This window comes from Cupressus sempervirens, chromosome 10, assembly GCF_028749045.1.
Source record: "Cupressus sempervirens isolate cs-2001-9-10 chromosome 10, ASM2874904v1, whole genome shotgun sequence".
NCBI classification, from domain to species: Eukaryota; Viridiplantae; Streptophyta; class Pinopsida; order Cupressales; family Cupressaceae; genus Cupressus; species Cupressus sempervirens.
Genome location: NC_143127.1, coordinates 40,805,640 through 40,830,931, shown reverse-complemented (window position 1 = coordinate 40,830,931; position 25,292 = coordinate 40,805,640). Strand labels below are relative to the sequence as shown.

Here is a 25,292-nt window from a genome sequence, read left to right as displayed (position 1 = left end):
AATTCATTTTCAAGTTGCCATGATTTAGGATGATTTTGTATCAATTTTGAGTTGATGATGAGAAGGGTGGAAATCCTAAGGAGAGAGGATTTCCATGGTGCGAATCCCCTGGTCAAAGGATTTCCACCACACATTACTGCGACAATTATCCTTAGGCAAATTACCATTTTTCCTTCTCTTCATCATTTTAACATTGCATCAACCAATTTGCTGCTTTACTAAGGATACCACACAACTAAGTTACCACATCTCTTTGTCCTAAGGTGAAATCTTGAGAATTTTGGGAGAAATTATAGCTGGTGGAAATCCTGGAGTCAGAAGATTTCCATGGGGGAAATCCTCTAAACTGAGGATTTCTACCACTTTCCGAATTCGCTCACAGTCCTATCTCCCAAGCATTTAAACTTTTCTCACTCAGACAAAAGTCTACCCTTCAAAAGGACATCAAAATCCTCTGGCAAACCCTGGACAAATATTGCTTCTTAGTAGGCCAAAACTGCTCAAACTCACCCTCAGACTTGGAGACTTAGAATTTTTGCCAGCTAAAATCATCTAAGGCAATGACTACTATTGCTAAAGCAAAAAGAGGGGGTCCCCATTGCAGCAAAAAGAGGGGTCCCCATTTGCAATGGGATGATGGTGTGAAAACCCACAACAGGTAGATATAACACACCAACTTTTCTTTTGTTATGTCTTTGGAATAGGTGTGACCCCTTGAAGTCTTTTAATAAACTTCATCACGTTTCTTATTTGTCATCTATGCATTCAATATCTATCAGCTTAACCATAAATATCCATCTTAATTACATGGCGTATATACTATGTTCAGACATGAAAAGACATTTTTTTAGATAAATAAGGGTCTCTAATGACAACTCAATAATAAAATGCTTAGTTCTTGATGCTGATTTATCCCAGGGTTGTTTCTTTTTATCACTGCCTTGTGATATTTTTCTTACACTGTGTATGCTGCTCATGCTGTCAATCAATTCTTCAATCTGAAACATTACCCTGCCCACTATATGAAAGCTCCCCTGGCTTTTTCATGATAATATGTGAATCTCAATATAATTTTTCTTTGGTTTGTACAAACTACAAACCAAAAATTTCAATTTAAACATCTATTATAATGCATTAAAGACTCTCTTGTCTCAACCTTTTACCAATTGCATAAATAAAATAATTCTATTTGTTCTGCTGTATTTACAGAGTGCTTGGTTAAATTATGCCCAATTAATTACTGCTTTTTTCAAATTTTAGTTATTCTAGCATGTTCAAGCCTAACTCTTAATACAAACCCTCATAGTTAGAAGCATTTTTGTGGTTGCTTTCAATTTATTTCTTGATAATTTTGTTACTTTGAGGTTATCTTGTAACTTTTGTTTGATATAATTATTGCTCTGTATGTTATAGGAGATCAAGCTGAGAATACCCACACTTCAGACCGATCAGAAATAGATTGGAAGGAATGGATGACATCCAAAGTTTCAGGTTTGTGCTTATAATATGAAAAAGAATTCAAAATTAGCTGTTCTTCCGGCATAGAGCTCAATCTTTTTGATTGCACTATTTTGCTAATGGAAGGGCATCTTTTACATTGAATTTTCTTGAAATTCAAAGTTTTAGGTTTGTTCTTAAAATATGATAAAGAATTGAAAATTGGCTGTTTCTTACATTGATTTTTTATGAAATTCTATTTTGGTTTTATTCTCAGGTTCGACTGACGTGTTCAATCACTTTGATTCTTGAAATTTGAAAGTGGTTTCAATCTCAAAATAAATTAACCTTCGCATCGCCTGATTCGCTACAGTGATCAAAACCATCATATCTGTTGACCATGGTTTTAACTTTCATGTGTGTGTGTTTGCAGCAAATTATCGACATAACCAAAGTCTCCATAAAACATTCACCAGCTAAGCATGTTTCACAATCACAAACTTAGTGGTTATATTATCTGAAATAACAACATAACCAAATTCTTCATTCCTCAGCTTCCTACCAGGCTTTATGGTCTTCTTTTTAACGGTAGTTGTATATAAATAAGGAAAACACAGTTTACAATATATAGGCAATTACATCACGGATCTTTCTAAAAGAAACAAACGTAAATTAAAGCAAGAATTAGAAACTACTTAAACTAAGATAACTTAGATGACCATTAAAGAATCATTATATTATTTTAATACTGAAATATCCCAAACTAGGATATTGTTTCAATCTGCTTTGGGTTTTCAATTTTTTGCCCTGTTTTCCTTCATTTCATTGCAAAATACTAACATGCCAACATTGAAAGGAAACAATATAGATTTCTGAAGAAATAAGTGATTACATAATGATACATTTGCATGACTTCACACCAATAGAATCTTAACACATGTAAGATATGATCCTTGGTAGTGTACAAAAGAAGATTGAAAGACATGCAAGAAGAGACACCTATGCAATGTGAAGCTGCTACCGTAGAGGTGGTGGTACCAACATGCAAAGAAGAATCAAGCTCAACCAAGCCCACAAATAATTGCTGCAACAGGAAGAATGTTTGCTGTCCAAAATATGGGAAGCTGCTACTACACAATCGTCCCAGCCGGAAAATCTCCTCCAACACCTGTTCAAAATGATGCAAATATGCTCAATGATGAAACCTGAGCAGCCCACCCCACAAGTAGTGTTGAGTTTTTGTCCATTCTATGAATATCCAAGGGTTTCCATCGTCAGATATCACTGCTTTTGTGAAACCAGCAACAATGGAGAAATTAATCAAACATCATATACTTGGAGAAGGAAGTGTTGGTGTGTGTTTTGTGATACAAACAACACAAAATAAAATGATAGGGGTACTCTATCCTCTCCTGAACAAAATCTTCAATGTTTTAAACAGATGAAGTATGTAATCACAAAGACAAACTCCAAGGTTGCAAATGCGTGTAGTTTTTCTGTTCAAGATAGAATCTTGTGGTAGGATGATTTGATGAAAACCTCCAAGAGGACTTATGTGGTTATTCAATATGTCATTTTCAACTTTTGAATTTCCTCTTCCTAGTTTCTTTTGGATTTTCTTGGTTTAACACTTATGAAGATTTCTTAAAAAAAGTGCAAAAGAGGAGGATTTGAGAAGGTAATTCAACTATAGTCTATTTCTATATTAATCCTATGCACTCAAGAGACAAAATTGCAGAAGTGGAATCCAAAAGCTATCCTTACTTTGCCAAATTCAACAACTTTACAAGGATTGTGCTATCTTTTGAGGCAAAAAGAATTTTACAATAGAGTTAAGTATATTTCAATTGTTCTGACTAACCTTGGAAAATAATTGAAAACCATCCAACTATAAAGGGTATGAAGTTGAACATATTCATTCCACATAAAATTGTCCCAGCAAATCCCTCATTTAATCTAACAACTTAGAAAAAATTAAAATATTCTTTGAGGGACGTAAACCATGCAACTTGCAAAAGATATTTAAATTCACCAAAACTTAAGCAGTTTTTATGCAACAATTGTTAAATCTCTCTTTACAAATGAGAGACCTAGGATTTATATAGGAGTTTGAAAACAAATGAAGGGGCCAAATCAATTTAAGATTGATAACCAAGATTTAAACAACTATACCCTAATTCCAGTTTACAATGATTATCTATTGAGAACCGCTAATAAATGAACAATTCAGATGGAGCTTTCTTCTATAAGAAAGCACCCCTTATTATGATGGAAGAAAAAGTGAGTTTCATTGAACTTGGGTGCCTTGTTAGGAAATTATTTGATTGGTGGAGACAAGTGTTTTCCTCATCAACATGCTTTTATCTTGGAATGAAGCTGGCTTTGAACAACTCTTCTTCACTTTGTTAATTTTGTAGGATCATATTCTGCAAATGTAATAACACTCCTGATTATTTCTGCGTGTTTCAAATGCATATTTGAATGTTATATAAATATCTATAGAAGAGACGTGTCTTGTGAAGAGACATGTCTCTATGGTAATTAATTAATCTTCAATTAGACAATATTAATATATAACATGTCTACACACACACACGCACACAGATGCACACACACACACAGAGACACACAGACAGACAGACAAATAGACACATAGACACACACACACACAAATATATCTAATATATACACATATATACAATAATATAAGGAGATATATGCGGGTTTGTCTAATTCATGATTAACCAATAGCCATAGAAGGATAATCTCTAGGTCAGTTCAATTTGACTAAAGCTACAATATTAACCCTCCCTCTTAGCTAGGGAGGATTGTTATAGAACACATTATGCTCTCAGGTATGTAGAGAGATATCATCTCAATATGATATACTTGGAATGACATATTTAAGGTTATCAATATATATCCATCAACTTGGATGTTATCTTTCGATATCATCTGAAGTATGATTAAATAAGAAATATCAATCATATGATATTCTCTTGGTATGTGCACTGGCATCATGTTCATGATACCTACCAAAAGAATATGTCATATCTAGAAAGGATATGTGTTATCTGATCTCCGACACACTTCGGATCAACAACTGAATGTAGTCTATTAGATGACAATCATAATCTTAGCAACTTAAACTAATATCCTAGAAAGGATATGTGCTATCTGATCTTCGGCACACTCTGGGAAACAATTGAATGTATTATATCAGATAATAGTTATGATCTCAAGGACAACAATTTAACGTAGTCCATTATGACAAGTATCATGATCTCCGTCACATTTTGAGACAACAACTCAATGTAGTCTATCATGATACGTTCATTATCATAATCTCCAACACATTCTGGGACAACAACCCAGTGTAGTCTATCATGATACGTTCATTATCATGATCTTCGGCACATTTCGAGACAACAACTTAATGTAGCCTATCATGATACTTTCGTTATCATGATCTGCGACACATTCTAGTACAACTTAATGTTGTCTCCATCATGATAATAGGCCAAGCCATTATTAAGATCGTCACCTTACAATAGCGACCTCACAATACAAACATCGATGAAAGATCGTCACCTCTCATATGGTTTTCAGTCATGTAGTAACTCACATGATATCCACCATGAACCAAGGCAAAGGGTAGATCCACCATAGCTGGTCCTAGAGGGTGGAACAAAGGATTTCACCTCAAACTTCTCTCTCACAGAGAACAATGCATTACAAAGAATTTCACCGTGAACTTCTTCCTCATTAAGGAGTTCTCAATATGTTGACTTTTACATCCAAGGTTGCTTGTTGGACTTCGACTTCGTTTGAAACAAAATGTCCAAGATCCTTCAATGTCAATTGAAGTAGATCCTCTAGTTACTCACTCTTGAACTATTGTCATAAAATCATTTGAGCGACCAATCTTGATCATAGAACAAAATTCCATCGTAGTTTGCTCTCTCTTGATGAAAGAGACCCTTGTCTTGTCTTTATTTCATAGTCTCGAATGTTATGACTCAACAACGTTCCTAATGCATCATTCTTCTTTTCCTGGAAGAATATTCCTTTGGACATCAACATGCTTAATACAAGTTGCTCCAATGAAGGCTCATATGTATCAAATCAAAAGATGATTCAGATTTGCAACTCTGATGATGACCTCTCCTTTACATCTCCCTTCTAGAGATGGTTCAAATGGGAATGGAACATTAAACCCACTCATTCCATTTTAAAGAGTTAGAACATTTCTTCCAATTGCTTTAGGAGAGAGCCTATAATCCATTTGCAATCTCAGTGTATATTTGTATGAACATGATCAGTGCTCTAAAAGCATCCAACTTAAGACATTTGTATAACATATCATCGAGTAAACTGTATGTATCATCAACTTTGAATATTGGGGCAATTACTTTACTTCTTACATTTACTCTGGGTGAGTTTCTGCTTCTTGAACTAAATAATAGGAATTATGTCATATCTCAACTATTAAGTTTGGAATGAACCAACAATATATTTAGTATTGGCTAATAGATCAATTCCTTGAAATATGATCTTGACGGATTTGTTGTTCCATGTCCACTATCATCATCAACTATATGTTCCCTCTCTTTCCAAGGTTGCCACTAATGAAATGCCAGGCTCCTTCTGAATCTGATATCAATCTTTCTTTTCTCACAATAACGTGTTGATGTGGAGCTTGTTTCACAAAGTTAACCAAAAATTATATTGCTATCACTATAAGTGTATATATTGCTCTCTTTTATCTTATGAAATGATGGGGAGATATTTATAGCTGATGTAATAAATTTGAATTATTAATTAATCCTCTCTATCGATGTCTATCACTTCTTAGATGAAGATGTCCCAATATATTTTAAAAAATAGCATTTTTTAATAAATCTCTATTATTTTTATTACTTCCTTGATATCATGTCCTTGAATTCTTTCTATTAAGTATGATAACCGTCCAATAGACTCCTTGATCTCGCAGCAGTAATAATGTCTAACTTTAACCCGCATTAAAGCTTTCTATCTCTATTTGTCATGTACTCAATAAAATCAGAGTAGACTCCTCTGATCTGTGTATTAATCATTGTGTGTTCTATAATTCTTCCCATTTATTTGTCGTACCTGGTTCTTATACTTATATTTCCACCATATCTTCCTGGTAACTAGTCGATTTAGTTTTCTTTCTACTCCTGAGATGATATTGCACTTAGAGTAGACAGTCTAGCCATTTTCTATTGATTCTTATACTTCTTTTTCCACCATATCTTCCTGATAACTAGTCGATTTAGTTATTTTTCTACTCCTGAGATGATATCGCACTTAGAGTAGATGGTCTAGCCATTTTCTAGGCTATGATCTTGACTGATAATAATTACAAAGTCTGCAGAGTGTTTTAATGGGACTGGTCTCTCACGGGCGTAATGATGTTGTGAATATTCATTATCATTACATGTGTTTGCTGAGTGTCAATAAAGAAAATCTTTTAATATCAGTCGTTATGAGCAGCGATTGACTATTCTATGAATATAATCATTCTAGATTCTGTAGTTTTAATATTAATAACATTATTTCTAGGCCAGTATCTATCACATACAATTTCTGATTGACTTAGTTCTCACTATTAGCACATGATCTATTTCTGCTCAAATATTATATCTCGATCTCATTGATATTATGAACTTGGAAATGATTAAGTCCCCTCCTTGGAAATCCACTTTCAGGTCTGATTTTGAGGAAATTTCTACACTTTGGAAATTTTCACCATTGCTTCCTTATTGATTTCACTTTCTTTTCCATGCATAAATTTAACATTTTCCTTTTGAAACTTGGCCTTTCCTCTTTCCCACTTAAAAGTTTCTCTAAATACTTGGTGATTTCAACCTCAAATGCCTTTGGACTCCACAATTTTCCAACTTTTGGCTAGCTCCAAAGAGTAAATGTGACATAGTCAAGGGAGGAGAAATCCCCAAAGGAGATGTCCAACCTCGCTTCCAAAGATAACACAACATAAATGATAAAACAAATCAGTAGACATAAAAAAGAAGAAGCAACAATTAATTTTTGATTGACATCAAGTTGGCCTGCAAGTGCAGATTATAGCTTTCAGCAAACATGCCTCATTTCTAAGGACCCAAGCCTTTTTCTTGATCTTCATTATCATATTTCTTGCGTTTTCTTTGCTACCAAGCTCTACTACTTCCAAGACCGATCGATCGACTGAAATGTTTATTAATTCTAAAATAATTAACAATTTGATTTCATAATCAAATGTTAGTATTCCTTGATATTATTAATTAATTTATATTAGTTCAAAAATTTGAAAGTGAAGCTAATATAGAATAATGAATATATTAATTTTTAATTATCTATCTTATATAAAGATAGCTTTTGAGGGACATTACAAATCTCCCCTCCCTCTTGTTGCTTGCCCACAAGCAACTGTAAAGCTGGATGTTGGAGTACCTGTTCGCCTTCCCATGAAGCATCATCCATTATCAAATTTGTCCATTGGATCAAATATTCCTTGATGGACTGATTACACAAATGCCTTTCACGGACATCCAAAATTTTGTTAGGAGCCATTTCTGATTTGCCCTTTGAATCCAAGGGTGGCAATTCTTCTGAAATTGTCACCTGTTTGCCCAATACCTTCTTGAGGTACAAAATGTGAAAGACATTATGTATGCGATTGCCTTAGGGAAGATTCAATTCGTAAGTGATTGCATCGATTTTTTTGACAACCTGATAAGGTCCATAGAAGCGAGGCTTCAACTTCTTAGAACCACTGTGTTAAGTGAAGACTGCCAATAGGGCTGTAATCTAAGGTACACTAAATCTCTCTCCTCAAAATTGCGCTTTGTACGCTTTCTGTCCGCATAAGTTCTTTGTTGGTTTTGAGCAGTTTGTGAGTTTTCCTTAAGTGCTTTTTTAATGTCTTGACATTCCTAAAGCTAATCCTAAGATTTGGGTACATTATTGTGATCAAAACAAGATCAAAAAAAGATAGAACATTGTATCCATATAGAGCCTTGAATGGAGTCATACCAATAGACAAATGATATGTCGTATTGTAACAATACTCTCCCAAAAGTAACCATCGAATCCAAGCTTTTTGGTACCCAGCAACATAATTGCAAAGATACCCTTCAATCCATTTGTTTACGATTTCTTTTTGGCCATCTGTTTGCGGATGGTAACCTGGTGCTGTGGTTCAATTCTGTGCCTGTTGACTTGGATAATTCTTCCCAGAAGATGCTTAGAAATCTGCTATCTTTGTCGCTGATGATGTTCTTCGGCAAACCATGTAATCAAAACACCTCCCTTGTACTTGGGGCAAACCGGTAACGAAATCCATAGAAACACTTTCCCATTTCTATTCTGGAATGGGTAAAGGTTGAAGTAGACCCGTTGGATAGGAATGTTGGGCTTTATTTTGTTGACATGTGATGCATTCCTTCACATACCGTAATACATCATTTTTAAGCCCTTTCCATGTGAACTGTTCATGGATTCGCCTGTAAGTTTTGAAATAACTGGGATGTCTTGCCAAAGGTAGATCATGAATTGCCCGCATAATTCTCAATTTTAATTTAGAACTAGGTACAAGAAAGATTCTATCCTTGTAGTAAATAATATCATTCTCGATCTTATATCTATCATCCTGTATGTTCCCATTTTTGTTCCCGAATGGGTAAAGGCTGAAGTAGACCTGTTGGATAGGAATGCTTGGCTTTATATTGCTGACATGTGATGCATTCCTTCACATACCGTAATACATCATTTTAAAGCCCCTTTCCATGTGAACTATTCATGGATTTGCCTATAAGTTTTGAAATAACTGGGATGTCTTGCCAAAGTTAGATTGTGAATTGCTTGCATAATTCTCAATTTTAATTTAGAACTAGATACAAGAAAGATTCTATCCTTGTAGTAAATAATATCATTCTTGATCTTATAGGTCATCTTGGACATTCCCATCCATTGAATCACATGTAAATGCATTCTTAAATTATTCTACTAATAAAAGAGATTTCCTATCTGCTATCACCCTTGATATAGCATTTATTTTAGGTTTCCCAGATAATGCATCAACTACCACATTGCTCTTACCTTTGTCATATTCAATCCCAAAATCATAAGCTTGGATCTTATTGATCGACTTTTGCTGCCTGTCATTCAAATCTTTCTGGCTTAAGAAATATTTCAAACTGTTATGACTAGTTCTTACCACAAATCTACCACCAACTAAAAATTGTCTAAATTTGGCCAATGCGTGCATAATTGCTAGCGTTTCCTTATCATATATGGAATACAATCTTTTAGCACTATTGAGCTTCTTGCTTTCATAGGCTATAGGATGTTTATTTTGCATTAAAACTCCTATTCCTTCAGCAGAAGAATCACATTCTAATACAAGAGGCTGATTGAAGTCTGGAAGTGCAAGAACTAGACAAGAACTCGTTACCTTTGAGTTTGTCAAATACTTGTTGTGCTTCTTCAATCCACCTGAATGCCCCTTTTCTAGTAAGATCTGTCAGTAGCGCTTCAAGGTGTGAGAATCCTCTAACAAATCTCCTGTAATAACTGCATAAACCAAAGAAACCTCTTAAATATGAGAGATTTCATGGAGGTGGCAAATCCAATATAGCTTTAATCGTCTCCTAATGTACCTGCACACCTTTGGCATTGATCACGTGACCCAAATATAAAATTTCTGTCATGCCAAATTCACATTTAGAGGCTTTTGCAAATAGGTATTGTGATTTCAGTTTACCCTAGATCTCATCAATATGTCTCAAGTGTTCCTCCCAAGTCTTGCTATAAATCAATATATCATCAAAGAAAACTAGCAAAAATTTCCTCAGTTGTTTATTAAAAATATGGTTCATACAAGATTGAAATGTTGCTGGAGCATTTGTTAGTCCCAAAGGCATGACTAAAAATTCATATGGTGACCACAATGACAATGGAAAGCAATTTTATGAATATCCCGTTCTCTTAACTTAAACTAATGATACCCCGACCTCAAATCAATTTTAGAAAAATACACAACACCACGTAATTCATCTAACAACTCATCAATTCGGGGAATCAGATACCTATTTTTTTATGGTCTTTTTATTAAGGGCACGGTAATCTATACACATGTAGAGTCCCATCCTTCTTTTTAACCAACACTATCGAAGAAGCAAATGGACCTGAACTGGGCTTGATATGTCCCATATCCAACAACTCCTTAATAGCCTTTTCTATTTCATCATTAAATGCCTTAGGATGTCTATATGGAGTAGTGATAATTGGCTTTGCCCCTTCGTCCGATTCAATAGTATGTTCAAAACCTCTATCCGAAGGGTCTCCTGGAGGTATATCACTAAAAACCACACTATGTGAAGCGAAAATTTGCAACAAATCATCTTGATAATATTTAGATTCAAAACCTGTTACCTTAGTGGAGATAAGGCATTGTGTTAACCAAGCAACATCACTATTAGAGAAAATGGTCTCCATTCTATTAGCAAACACGACTCTAGGTCCACAATTTGACATTCCCTTGAGAATCACATTTTTCCCATCAATTTTGAAAGAGAACTCCATGTGCTTGAAACTCTGCGAGTATTTATCTTAAGTCTCCAACCATTGAATTCCCAACATAACATTAGAGGTAGCCAAATCAACCACATCAAAATCATTTGTTACTATATAATTACCAAGAGCAATACTTAACTGAGGGACCTTATGTTTGCTTACTAAAGTAGTATGATGCAATGGAGCCTAGTGGGATTGATCAAATGATGATCAAATGGTCCTAAGACTTGTTGTGAGGTTTTCACACCATTGCCCCAAAACTTTGGGGACCCCCTTTTTTGGGCAGGCCTTGGCAATTTTCGCGGGTGTTGTAAGTCTTTGTTTGCCTTAGCGAATTTGGAGTTGTCCAGAGGTTTCAAATTGATAATTTTACACCTTGGACGCCTTCAGGCTAAGAAGGGATTTGGTTTGTTTTCACTCGGTGCGAAACTTGATTTTTCGAAACATAATTTTATCCTTAGGCCAAACATAATTCAGCAACATTTTTTTCGATGGTTAAAATGATATCTGGCAGGATAAATTTGCAAATTTTGGACTTACATGGATTTTGAAATTTTGATATAATTGTATAAGCTTGAGCATCTTCAAAATGAATTTTAGATTTAGTTGTTTTGGATATCTTAAATTTTTTAGTGAAAAGGAAATGTTGACAGTGAAATTAGATTTAGAATTTGAATTTCGATTGCCAAGAAAGGGATTTATTTTGTTAAAAAATTGTAAATGTATTGCAAAATTGAAATTGGATTAAATTGCAAAATCTCATTAATTTGGTTGAAATTTTGCTTAGAGGATTTTATAAATGTTAAAGGAAATTGGTAATTTGGAATTGAAAATTGATTTTGGCTTACTAAATTCGATTTTAATGATATTTTAATTGCCAAAAGATTATTAAATGAAAATTTTGACATCTCATAGATTTACCTTGTTTCTATTTTGCAATTTTTGATCAAAACTAGCAATTAAATGGGCCAATTGCACTATAGGGCTAAGTAATTTTAATGTTGCATCTAAATTTGGTCCATTAATTAAGGGACGAACTTAATTTTGTTTTCCCTCCAGGCAGGTCGGCCCACTTGGAGAGGCAAAAGTTTGGTATAAGAGAGGCTTCCCATCTCTTATTTCCTCATTCATGCTTTCCACCTCCTCTTGCAAGTTGGAGCGATTTTCTTCTAGGGAGCAAATTTCCAGCTAAGGCAATTTTTGGGGCCTGATTTTTCCTTCTTTGGCAGCGAGTTTTTCCTCCTTGGTTGGGCGATTTCTGCCCTAGGGCGAATTCGAAGGACCAAATCTGATTTTTGCAAGTTAGGCTATTTCTGCCCTAGGTTGAATTTGTGGTGAAGAGGCCTGATTTTTGCGAGATTGGCAACAATCTTGAAGTCTGATTTTTCCTCCAAGGGCTGCGATTTTTTTTTCTTCAGTTTGACAATTTTATTTGGTGAATTGGCAAGGCAATTTAAGGTCAAAATTTAGTGGCAAGGGTAGATTTTTGCAAGCAATTCATTTGCTAGGGCATCATATTTTGGAAGGAGGATTGAAATTTTTTGAGATCTGATCCGAAGTTGAAGAGGGCACGATTATTGGTAAAGACTGATTTAAGGTAAAATTCTATTCATTTTTAGAGGTGAAGATTGGTTTTAAAGGTGGATTCTATTCCTTGTTCTTGCTTGGTTAGTTTCCCTTATTTTCTTCTTGCACTCATCATCCATCACTTCATCATTTCCATTGATAGGCTGAGGTTGGGAGATATAAGTCTAGATTTCATGGTAGGACACTTGGAGAGGCAGAAATAAGCTAGACCACCCTAGGATTGAAGTTGGGAGATATAAGTGTAGTCCATCCTAAGGTAACGAAGAGACAGAAATAAGTGGTAGTTCCATCTCTAGGATTGAAGTTTGGAGATTGATAAGTAAGCTAAATTCCATCGATAGAAAAAAGGTTGGAGATTGATAAGTGTGGTCCATATCATTTAGAACAAAGGTGCAGAAATAAGTGTTTAGGATGGTAGATGTTAGTGCAAGCAAGAACCCAAATGGAATGAATACCAAAACGACAAAGAAGACATGATGCCTAAGACCACCTTCTTCCTGAAAGTGAGGCAAGTGACACCAACAATCAGCATAGTGAATATGGTACAATTGAAAGGCATGACAGTGGTAATGATGGATTAGGCGGCCAAGTTCTTTTAGGATAATCAGAATGCTTACTTCATTCATCTAAAGCAGAATTGGTTACACGAAGGCAAGAAGGGAGTCACCAAGTTGTCAAAGCTCACCTGGTTAGATTTCAAGTTGGAGTATGGTGACCTTATTGTGCTTCTCAGCCGAATCATGGGCGTGGCTCAAGGTATGCAATTCTAGAACTGGATGTACAACTTTATTGATGAAATTGAAAATAGAAAGAGAAAATTTGATTGGGCTAGAATTATAAGTGAAAATTTAGAGTTGCAACTAAGGACTATACAAATTCAAAAGCAATTCTATATGGAGTCCTACCTCTTTTATTTGATTTAGAGGCGGTGAAAATTGAAAAGTGAATCTTAAGGAAGAGTGAATTTCAAAGAAGAGCAAATTTGGAGGAAGTGATTTGAAAATATTTAAGGCTAGGCAAGGCTTGGCTGTTTGTGCAAACCAAATTTGAATAGGAAGGTTAGAAAAGACTAGGAAGGTTAAGGAAGGCAAGGATAATGAAGGAGGAAAGTGAGATGAAAGGTTGAGAGAGGTCAAGTTCGATTTCAGGGTGGTGATCAAGAGCAAGACTCTCAAATTGCAAGGAGGTTCATGTCTGGGCAAGCCATCAAGGCCAAGGCAAGATTATCCCAAGTGCATGGAGACCTCACCCTTTCAAGGTCAAGACATCAGGTACAAGCAAGTTCAAGTGGTGATGAGAAAGTTTTGAAGAAGCATCCAAGGCTTCACCTCATCTCAAAGATTAAATAAATTTATAAGACAAGGTTGATGAGTTGGCAATTTCCGGTGCATGAAATCAAATCATGCCAAGTGTCCTATGATCTCATTGGTTGACAAAATATTGTAATTTTCTCATAGGCCCACAAAATTGGTGCCCTCATGTAATTGGTTGAATGATGGTAACCCTAATTAGGGTTTGCAAGGTTTAATCTTGGCCCTTGATTTTGCCTCTTAATCTTGGCCACTCATTGTAATTTTGAGCCTCTATATAAGGTCATTTGCTCTCATTTGTAAATGGTTGAAGAAAATTGTTGCTTAGATAATACCAAAATTACTTCTTTATCATTGTTGTGTCTTGCATGGTGATTAAGAACACTTGGTGTTATTGCATGGTTTCTACTTCCAAGTGTTGAAGAAAATTGTTGCTTAAGATAATACCAAAATTGCTTCTATTTATCATTGTTGTGACTTGCATGGCGATTAAGAACACTTGTTGTTATTGCATGGTTTCTACTTCCAATAGTTAGAGTTAATTTCCATTGAAGTTGTTAAAGTAGATTTTATTTCAAGAAAGTTGTTAGGAGTAAGAGTAGATGGATAGTTGCATGGCGATATTAGTGGATGTTTGATAAGGATCTATAAACTAGACCACTAGCATCTTAGCTGCTGGTTAGGAAGCCTTGCATGGTAATCTAGTCTTTTTCCCTTGAATCATTGCATCTATGGAGGTAGAGCCGCTGGTAAGCTTTCATCAGATTTGATCCCTGTCCATTTGCTAATCGTTCCATTCATAGAGGTAGAAGTAAAGCAACAAGTAGTTCAGTAGTTGGAGTTCATTTAAGAAGAAAGTTAGAAAAGGAGAAGCGTTGCTGATGGACATACCCTCCATCTTCACCATCAACATTATTTGTCGCTCACATACTTTACAAAGCCAAACATCATCACCATCACAATGAGAGTTCAACAATCCTTGAATGAACAACGTAAGGGCGCCTACGTGATTAACCAACAAATCACATTAATATAATTGAGTTAGTATCCACAGGTGTAAGGAACCTTGGATTTTTTCTCATGTTCTTCATGAGTATTTACTTTTCAAGAGAGGGATTGAGTGTTTGATATTCCATATCAAGTATTCAATTGCTATATGTTATGTAGTGGTACAAAACTAACATCAACAAGACCCTCTTCACTAAAGTCCTGTCAACCAAATGTCTTGGTAAGATGATCAAAAGCGCAAGCACCAATCACAAGTGCTTCAGGGATGATGTTAGGTTATCACAACCACTCACCCAAACAGGGAAAACCTCAATCACAAGGGAACCCTACAAACAAGACAACTTATCCCAAGTTGCTCATATTGCACTAATTGACCAGTTTTGGTAAAACAATCCTAACCTTCATGAAATGACCAAGGGAGACTCCTACACAAGGAAATGGTCTATTTAGGGCATAAATGGAATGATTCAATGGTTAAAGTCCAACTATGCAACTTGTAGCATATGATTGCTTTGGAAAACCACTCAAAAGGCTAGTAGCCCTTTTTGATGAAAAATTGACTTAGTTGCAAATCACTCCACACAATTCGAGGAATAAATCACTGTTTTGGATACCCTTTTGGGGCTTACAAAACATGCTGAAGCACCAAGGTTTGATGAATCAAATAGATAAGGTTTTGTTCTAGATCTCGCCTAGGCAATTAGGCCTATTAGGTCTCCATTAACAAAGGAGGTACATGTTCTAGAACCCCATACTAAAAACCAATGATGGGAACATGTGAGAGTAGACCAAGACATCACAAACCTAATTTCAAGTCTTGATGCCAACTTTGGAACGAGTTGTGGGGGTTGCTGCATTCATTTGCTAGCATGCACATGGGTCTTGCATGCCTAGGGCATCAAATATCTGATGGTTCCTTGCAAGTACAAGCCTAAAACCAGATACTTCTTAAAGTACATGGAAAACGCTACGATTTCACCAAAGGCCATTAGATTCCCATGGTGAAATCCTTGGTTATGACAAAAAATGCTTGAAATCCTAGGTTAGCAACTTATTCCAACCAGTTTGTGCAAAAAATATGAATAACTTGAGTTTCATGATTGGTAGTACCTTCAAACGAAATGCATTGGAAGGCTATTTCATCCACCTATCCAGAAATGTGGGTCTCAACCTCAGCTTCTGTCTGTACAGAAACACGACGTGTTTCAGCAGGTAGATTGTAGGAAAACAAGGTATTTTATTGTAGGAAAACAAGGTATCTTACAGATCCTTATTGCCTATCACCCACCTAAAAGGGCTTCTTATAGGCCTTCCAACAGTCACAACAACATTTCAAACCTATTTGTGGCCATTGGGATGGTTTTACATTTGTTTGCAAAAAGTTGCTTGATAACTTCTGAGCAATTTTGCAATTTTTAGCAATTTTTGCAAACTATATGCAAAATGCCATTAAAAGTAATCTAACTGATCCAAATAGGACCAAAACATGTGAAAACATGAAAAATATGCAAAATCCTAAGATTTTAGGCCTTTTGACCATCTTTGACCGTAGTTGTCCGAGGGCTTATAATTGTGCCAATCTTGGAACTAGGCTTTACAATTTGGTCTAGATGCCTAAATGATAGATCTAACCTATTCTAGATATTCTTAGGACTTAGATGAGTCACCATTTTTTGTGGGTGCTCTTGCACCATAGTACCACCTGCTACTCTGACATCAAATCCTTTGTAAACTACGTTTTTTAACAACAACAGTATCAATGAAATTATGAGTAGCACCACTATCAATCAAAACAATAACTCACTGCCCTTGTATAATTCCTCTTACTCTGAAAATATTGTAGTGCGGAGTCCCTGTCATTGCTCCTATTTCACTTTTCCCTGGTGAATTGCCCTGAGCTTGTTCTGCAATTTTAGAATCTTGTTTCTAATTTGGATCTATGTTTTCCTCATCTTCACTATGTGATACTACCTCAATGTAGTGAATTTTCCCTTTTCCCAAATATCTATGACCTGGTGCCCATGCTTCTTTGCAATTGAAACACAACTTTTTCCTTCAAAGTTCATCACGTTCTTCTTTATCTAACGTGGCTATAGGAGGCATGTCTCTATAAAAGGGTTTATTGTCATTATCAGGTTTTGGTGGTGGTCCTTTAAAAGTTTTCCCTTTTGAAGAGGGTTCCAATTCCCTTGCTTTTTTAATGGCTGATTGTAAAGGAGGGTTTAGGATTGTGACCCAACCTTTGAGAGCATCAGATAACCCATCTATGAATATCACAGTTATTTTCTCTCTATGATCTCAATTACGAGGACTGCTAATTTTTCAAATTTAGAAATATATTGTTCCACTGTCCCTGTATGTTTAAGCTGGGTTAAATCCTTAAGATGAAGTTCAGAATCTTTAGAATCAAACTTGTCTATGAGTGTCTCAGCGAAGGTAGCATATGTGCTAATCTGATCATGACTCAATCTTATTTGCCCATGGTGCCACCATTCATGTGCCATCCCCTCTAAATGCAAAGCTGCATATTTGATTGCTTCATCTTCCATCATCGGATTCAATTGGAAATACGGGTCAAGTTCTTGCACCCAAGCTCTTGTTGTTGTTTTTCCCGATCCATCAAAATAAGGGATAGACATCTTTCTAATTTTTCTCTGCAATTTGCTGTTGTAACCTGGCTGCCCCTTAAGCCTATGTTTCATCTTGACATCCAAGTATTCCCTGAAGGTAATTGATGCTCCAAATTCTTCTCCTGATTGTAATCAATCCTGATATATTTTTTCTTGTAATTCTATAATGGAGGGTTCTCATTCAGGATGAGGATTCCTAGGGGTGAATGGAGGCATGAAAGGGTTCGAGGTTATAGAACTCTCAGGTTGGTTATTGATTGAATGATCTTCCCGTCCACCATTTCTCCCAGCATTATTCCGATTTTGATTAAGATTGTGAGTCATGAACTGAGTCATCAGATTAGTCATATGATTTACATTGTTCTGCATATCCTGTTGGCTCCTAAGTAAGGCTGCAATAAGATTCCTAGTGTCATCTGCTTCTCCCAAGTTATTGTCTTGTTCAAAGATTATTTCTTCGTCTGTCTCAGTATGACTATCTTCAATGTCAACCTGTATGGATGAACTAGACGACTCTATTGGGGTGTTAGTCTCCCTAATTTGTTTGACTCGGGTATTCCAGAAATTATAATTCTCTTTTTGCATATATTTAGATTATGTGTTTGTATTTCCCACTGGCTGGCATGACTGATTGCTCTGATATCAATGTAATATTCCAGGTTTCAAGTGTCTATTCTTAAATGTAAATCCCAATAAACATTCCAGCCACAGTTGCAAATTCTTAAACACAGATTTTCCTTTATTATTTAATTCAACTGAAGATTGTAATGGCAAACAATTTCATATAGATTGAATCCGGAATGCAGCTTCTGTGTTTAATTATTTATACAACTATATGCGTATAATACTGGGATCATAAGAACATGCACCTGGAATTTCTGTTGTCTGAACTTACTAATTTCCTTTGTCTGGACTTACTGGATTGCCACGTCCACTACTCCTTTGCCCTGGCCTGAATCCCACAACTGCTATTGTATTTTTCCTGCAGTTAGACTTGGCTGTTTATCTGTATATCTCCTTCTCACCTGAACACGCGTTTGAACCGCAGGAATAATATGTATAACTTTGTATATTTATTCTGGATATGATAAGTAAATTCCCGATGCGAGCTTCTCATTCACTGCCTGGTCTTCCGCATAGTATTTTGTCTTCTTTTGGCACCTGATGATGTGCACTCACTGCCCAATCTGTGATTAATTCTGCCAATATTTTCTCTTCTTCTGTCCTCAATATATCTCCACGTAACTGGGTTTGAAATCAAACAATTATCGTGTGTTTCTCCCTGCTGAGAATATGGTCATTTGCACTCATTCCCTAATTCCACTAGGTCAGACAAGTTTTGACAGAAGGATTTTAATACTTATTTCTACAACCTTGAATTTATTTTCCACAACAAGCCTATCCTTCAAAAGCCACGACATATTATTTAAAATGGAGAAATCGGGTGGAAATCCTGTGAACTTCCAAAACCAATCGATTAACTGAAATGTTTATTAATTCTAAAATAATTAACAATTTGATTATATAATCAAATGTTAATATTCCCTCATATTATTAATTAATTTATATTGGTACAAAAATTTGAAAGTGAAGCTAATATAAAATAATTAATATATTCATTTTTAATTATCTATCTTTTATAAAGATAGCTCTGGAGGGACATTACATTCTTAAATGCCATGTTTTGATTTTTCTTCATTTTTATGAATTGTGTCATCATTGGAATCAACTAACACTCTAGAATATGCATTGTGATCACCCAAAGGATCCATATCGTCATTATCCATATCAATCTATGCTCAACATCAGCATAAGTCATGTTTATCTTTCTTATAGAATCTTCTTGCGAATCTTCTCAGGAAGATAATGAAGCTTCTGAATATGTTGACTCTTAGTTCATTGAATGAAAGAGTGGGTTATGAACCTTGCATCGATGGACAAACTCGATTCATTTCCCAAGCTGCTTGGTTTTCAAGGTCTATTGATTGTTAGAACTTGACAGGTAAAGAAATAATTGTTCTTGGTTATACATCTCACACTACTTAATCACTAAGATACTTGTTGGAGAAATGGGGATTCATGTCAGTTATGCAGGTACTTATTATTGAAGATTGTAGCTGCAATTGAGATCTTTATCTCTGATTTTTCCATATGTTGAAATATGTATAGTTATACTAAGTTTATACCAGATTTCAGAATATGTTTGCAATTTCAGTATAATGCTGACCGATGAACGATTTTATTTGCATGTTCAAACTTCAATGGCAATGGATCTGATTTACTTCAGAATCTATGTATTTACTCTACAGTAATATAATAGAGATATTCTTCAAATTGTGATGCTTATGTTCTTTCAGATATGCTTTGCATTAATAGATCTTGATGCCTAGCAAGTTTCGGCAGATCGAACATATATATGTCAAGGAAGGGTGTGAGAGTGAATGGGCATGTCTCTGACTGGAGACATGACTATTCACTGTCATACCTGTTTGGTGTTTGACTATCATATCCATTCCGTGTTTATTTAGACATAACAAAGGTATAATCAATATATCAACGACCATAATGGTGTCGATTCAATCACTGCCTGATAATGATAATTATGCAGATTGATATTGATCTAAACAAATAAGGATCAGAATATATCTTGATCATTACTGAGATACGATCTCAGATGAAACTAAATATATGAACATCGGTTTGATGCAGTGATCTATGCAGAATACAATTCGATTTTGATTATATATATGTGTATATATATGAGTATGTAGATTATATTGGTATATATATATACATATGTATATATTCTCATATCATTGATCACATATATTGTCTAACCGAAGCTACATACTGTAACAAAATAGAGACAATATTGTGTCAACAGTTGTAGAATGTATTTATTTGAGATAACATTATTCGGAGAGTCATGTGCTATGCAAAAGTCATGCATTTGGAAATATGAAGAGTCTTAAATTTGGAAATTGAAGAGATCTCCGGGTGTAATTTGAAGCGTCTCTTTTCAATCTATATATGTGATTGCTTAGTGTGTTGTTTTATGACATCAAGTGAAAGCATTGTACTTTGAACATTTTATTATCAATAAAAGAGATTTTTTTCTGGCGTGACTGAGTTTTTTCCTTAAAATGGAAGGGTTGTCCCACGATCAATATTTTGCATCTCTTGTACTAATTTTTCTTTTGTTTATTGTTGCTTATCTTTATTTTGGGTTAACATGGAATCAAAGCCAAGTTAGATATTGACTTTTTAGGGAGTTTCTTTTGTTCTCTAAATTGTGTTACAGTTTGCATATTTTTTTAGTCAATTTGTATGTGTTGAAATTCTGGTAACAAGAAGTTAAGTTTTTCATACCTGTTTTGTTCATAGTAGATTATGAGTCGAGGCCTCTCGATTGTAATCGTCATATTTTCTTTCAATCAAGGGGGGAAGTATGTGTACCTGAGATGTTCAATCTGGCAGGCAATATTGCTTTGTCTTTATGAAACTTAGTTGGGCATGATTTTTCTTTTATCATCCTCTATCAGATTTCTTTGATTATGAATTGTAATATGTGTTTCTTGTTTTGTCGTGAATCCTCTTTCATGTTGTTGGTTCGTGAAAATGTTGAAGTTGTTGGAATTCCTTGGGTCCTCTTTTGTGTAATTAGTAGCTTCAATTTGATTCAGCGATAAGAGCCCGTGTATGCCATTTTTTGGTAATTGTTAATCTTTTAAGGTTTGCATGTTATGTTAAATGTGAATTGTTTCTTCTTTTGTGTTGTCATTCTATAACTCTCGTTGAAGCATGCTTTTTAGAAATATTTTTTGTGATTGTATGTTTGCACACGAGGCTTGTGTGTGATTCGTTTCACCCAGGCAACATGATTTGTGTCATTTGTCTTCATTCTTTTTTGAGTTGGATTTTTGTTAAATTTAAGTGGACCCCTTGTCTCTTGTGTTATGTCGTGTCTTTTCCATCTCATATTTCTGTCGAGTCTCTTATGCTTTGCTCATATGTTTTTGAATCATCTCTGTCTCTTATCTCCAGCGTGATCTTTCTTTTGAACCAACTAGTTACATGTAGAGTCGCCTGTGATTTTATTTTATGTAAAATGTGTGGTGAAGTTTATTTTTGGTGAGCCCTTTTTCTGGTGATCGTGTTGGGCATAGTTCATGTTGAGATTGTTGTAATCATCCTGTAAAGGCATAGATGCTCTTTGGCTCAACTAAACTGAGAGTTGATAGAAGTACAAGATTTAGAGAACAACTTGGCCTTCTGTTCATCCTAATCAACGTTTACTATTGGCATCCATGTCATTCTTTGTGTTGAGATCATTCCTTGCGATTGATATTCCTTTATAACTGTTATTGAGGTCTCTTCAGTTTCTCTCCTATGTTTGTGTGGGGGTCCTCCTTGGGGTCATCTTTATTATTGGTGGTGACTTTTTTTTGTGGTCTCCTGTCTTGATACTCCTCACAAAAATTCTATTGTCTCTTGGAGGATATGCCATGTACAGTAAGTCTGAGACGGTAATTTTGAGGATTGGTATTTTGTATGTATGGTATTCTGTCAGACAAAAAGGAATCATCGCTAATTGGGTTTGCAATGTGTGTATCGTGAGTTCCTGATTTTGGGTACTGTGTAATTCACGTATTCAAGTCTTCTTCAATATTGAACTCTTATTTTTACAGTGTCACAGTATTGTGACATGACTGTTGATATGGATTTGCAAGATTATTGTTGTATGTGTGATCCGAGTCTATGTTTCTTCTGGTGATGGTGTGCGATGATCGTATCTATTAATAGAAGTCTACAGTGTTTGCATTATTCATCTAGTAATAAGTTTATTACAGTCATCTTTGATTATGAAACTCTATATTATGTGATGCTGTCTTGGAGCAATAGATCACTCACATATATATTAGAGCACACCAGACTGGTTGGGATACTTGTTGTCATTTGCAGATCTCTGTATATGCCCTAATGGGACAAAACTGGCCTGAAATGTGAAACTAGTTTTGATCCAGGACGGTGAACCATATTATCTGGAGTTGTAGCACCTGTAGAAGGAATTTTGATTTGTATAAACAATCAAGTGTCGATAATTCAGCAGATAAATTTTATTGTGCTTTGTTTGTGAGCAAAGCTTCGAGAGTTTCTATATTGTTAAAAGAAATAAGTACTCTATACATTATTCTATGATTAGACCTACAGATCATAAATTTTTGTTCTATTGCTAGGAATAATGTATGATTTAATCATTGATCTCTATATATCTCTTTATGATAGGTTGATTCTATTGAGAAGCAATGGGATAATTACATGCAAAATCTTGTAGATTGTGAAAATGAACATGTGTATGCTGATTGCAGTCATAAGACTGATGGTACATATCTTCATTAAAAGAGGAAGACCATATACTGGAAATGATATTCAGAGGGAGACTATTTAGCTTCAGACGGAGGTTACATGACAGAGAGTGATGTCTAATTCTTTGCAAGCTTATTGGAATTAGCTATCTTATTGTGGTGATCAAATTTGTCTCTCCTGAGAGGGAGTCTCTATTGAGAAAGAATCTTAGTCTTTCTTATATATGTTACTAAAATGCATTCTTCTATGGGAGAAGTTTGAGGTGAAAGCCTTTGTCCCACCCTCTGTGAGCAGGTATGGTAGACCACCCTTTGCGAGCAGGCATGGTGGAAATGCATTCTTATCAAGGTCCCCCGTGCTTTCCTTTTGTACTCATGAATCAAATTTGCATGTTTATCAAATTCTTCTTATAGATTTTTGCATACCTCCTTTGAGTTTTCTTTCTTCTTATGCTGCTGTTTTGAACTTGTAGATGATTTTTGGTTTCTTTTTGGTATGAAAGTAGGCTGAAGTGGTCTATTTGAAACTATTGCTTCGGCACTATTGGTTTTACTATGCCTTCTACTGTTGCTTGTTGAGGTTCTTGACCGAGAATGGTCCAATCCCATCTTTCCCATGGTTGTAATCATATGATTATGTAACTTCTGTAGCATTCATTGTTGTTGTTGGCCAAAAGTAGTTAATAAATCATTAAGTTTATTGTTCATGTCCCTAGGCAGGCTTTCTGCTATCCTCTCACCCATTTCTTCAAAAACAAAATAATCCTCAACTTCGCTTGCTTTCCTGACCTGCGTTTGGTATAATATCTATATGATCATACTATAGAGCACACAATTATACTGAGGGGTGGGGGTTGAATCAGTATAATAAAACTTTTAACCAAACAATTAATTTCAATTGCTGAAATGAACAGTTATGCACATGAACACAATAACACAATGTTTACAAGGAAACCCAGTGTGGGCGAAGACCATGACAATAAATGCTTTATTATAAACTTTGTTCTTTTACAATATATTGTAGGCTTCAACCTTCTAGAGGCTCCAACCCTTACGTTTATGAGCACGGACTGACTGGATGCTCCAACTCCCACACTTTGCAGGCACTAACCTATTGAAAGCACCAACTCCCTCTTGCTTGTCTTCATGAGCACCAACCCACTGCACAAAAACTTCTTCTTGACCTTGATGATGTTAAGTAGGAGATAATTTCCACAGCAAGCGAAATTGTGATATTGCTATCAGGATTTAACTGTGGGATTTTGAGTCAAACTCAGTGACCCATGTTTCATGAGTAGTGATTCAACATGAATCCATCTCTCATGATGTTGGTTACTTCAACTGATGATGGACGCTTATACTACACAACTTCTTCTCTTCTTATCACTGTTTGAAGATATACACTGTTCTCCCTTTGAAGTCAGCAAATCACTCTTCTTTATTTATTCACAAAAATATAAATATAAATATATATATATATATATATATATATATATATATATATAAATCTGATCATATAAATATCTTGTATACACTCTTTCTACAGCTATATATGATGCTTCTTCCTCTACTATCCTTCTCTCCTGACTGCTGACTCTCACTTCTCTTTCTTTTGCATCATTTCTTCTGATTCCACTTCCTATCATACTGCCCACACTTCTTCACTGTTGACTTCACTACTGACTCTTTGTCATGGTTTTTTTTCAATTGTTCATTATTTAATATCATTCTGCTATTTATATTTTTATTCATTTTAGAGATGCAACTTTTGAAATGAAAGGTTATTCCTTTTCAAAACTAAATGGCACTATTTAATTATACTTCTTTAATAGCCTATCTTTAATCTTGACTTGTATCTTTTAAAATAATCACCTATTAATGATTTAATTAAATGTGTGCTTCTTGGATATTTAATCGCACCCTTCCATTCTTATTAACCTTGTCGGGCATGCTATAGCTGTAGCAAGGTAATTAAAAGGACTACTGCCTTTCTTATTACAATGAAAATATAAACTTGCACATAATTGAAATGATGCATCTTCATATACTAATTATTTGGCAACTGACGTGAATCACCTTTTTTTTTTCAAATACACCTGTCTTGATAATATATGTTTGATGACCCACAGACCCGTCATCTTCAGTTCCTTATCTTTTAGAAACATACGTGGATGAAATATCTGTCATTATTCATGCTGGCATATATCCTGTTTGTGTAAAGTATTTATTCACAACTTATCCTTGGTTGTCACATATTCCATTGGGTCATCTCAAAGATATTTTGCTTCTGCTCTTTCATATCAAATATCACTGCTGATCTGCGTAACATATATGCTGACTGATAGCTTCATTGATAT

General features: G+C 35.2%; 1 protein-coding gene across 1 annotated transcript in view; it reads left to right on the top strand.

Annotated features, from left to right (window-relative positions):
* The window catches only part of LOC149532462 (uncharacterized), a 162,089-nt gene that overhangs the window by 46,220 nt on the left and 90,577 nt on the right, over positions 1-25,292 (top strand). The window contains exon 3 of the mRNA XM_089803411.1: positions 1,414-1,491. Coding sequence (XP_089659537.1) covers positions 1,414-1,491 — 78 coding nt within the window. The remainder of the gene's footprint in view (positions 1-1,413; positions 1,492-25,292) is intronic.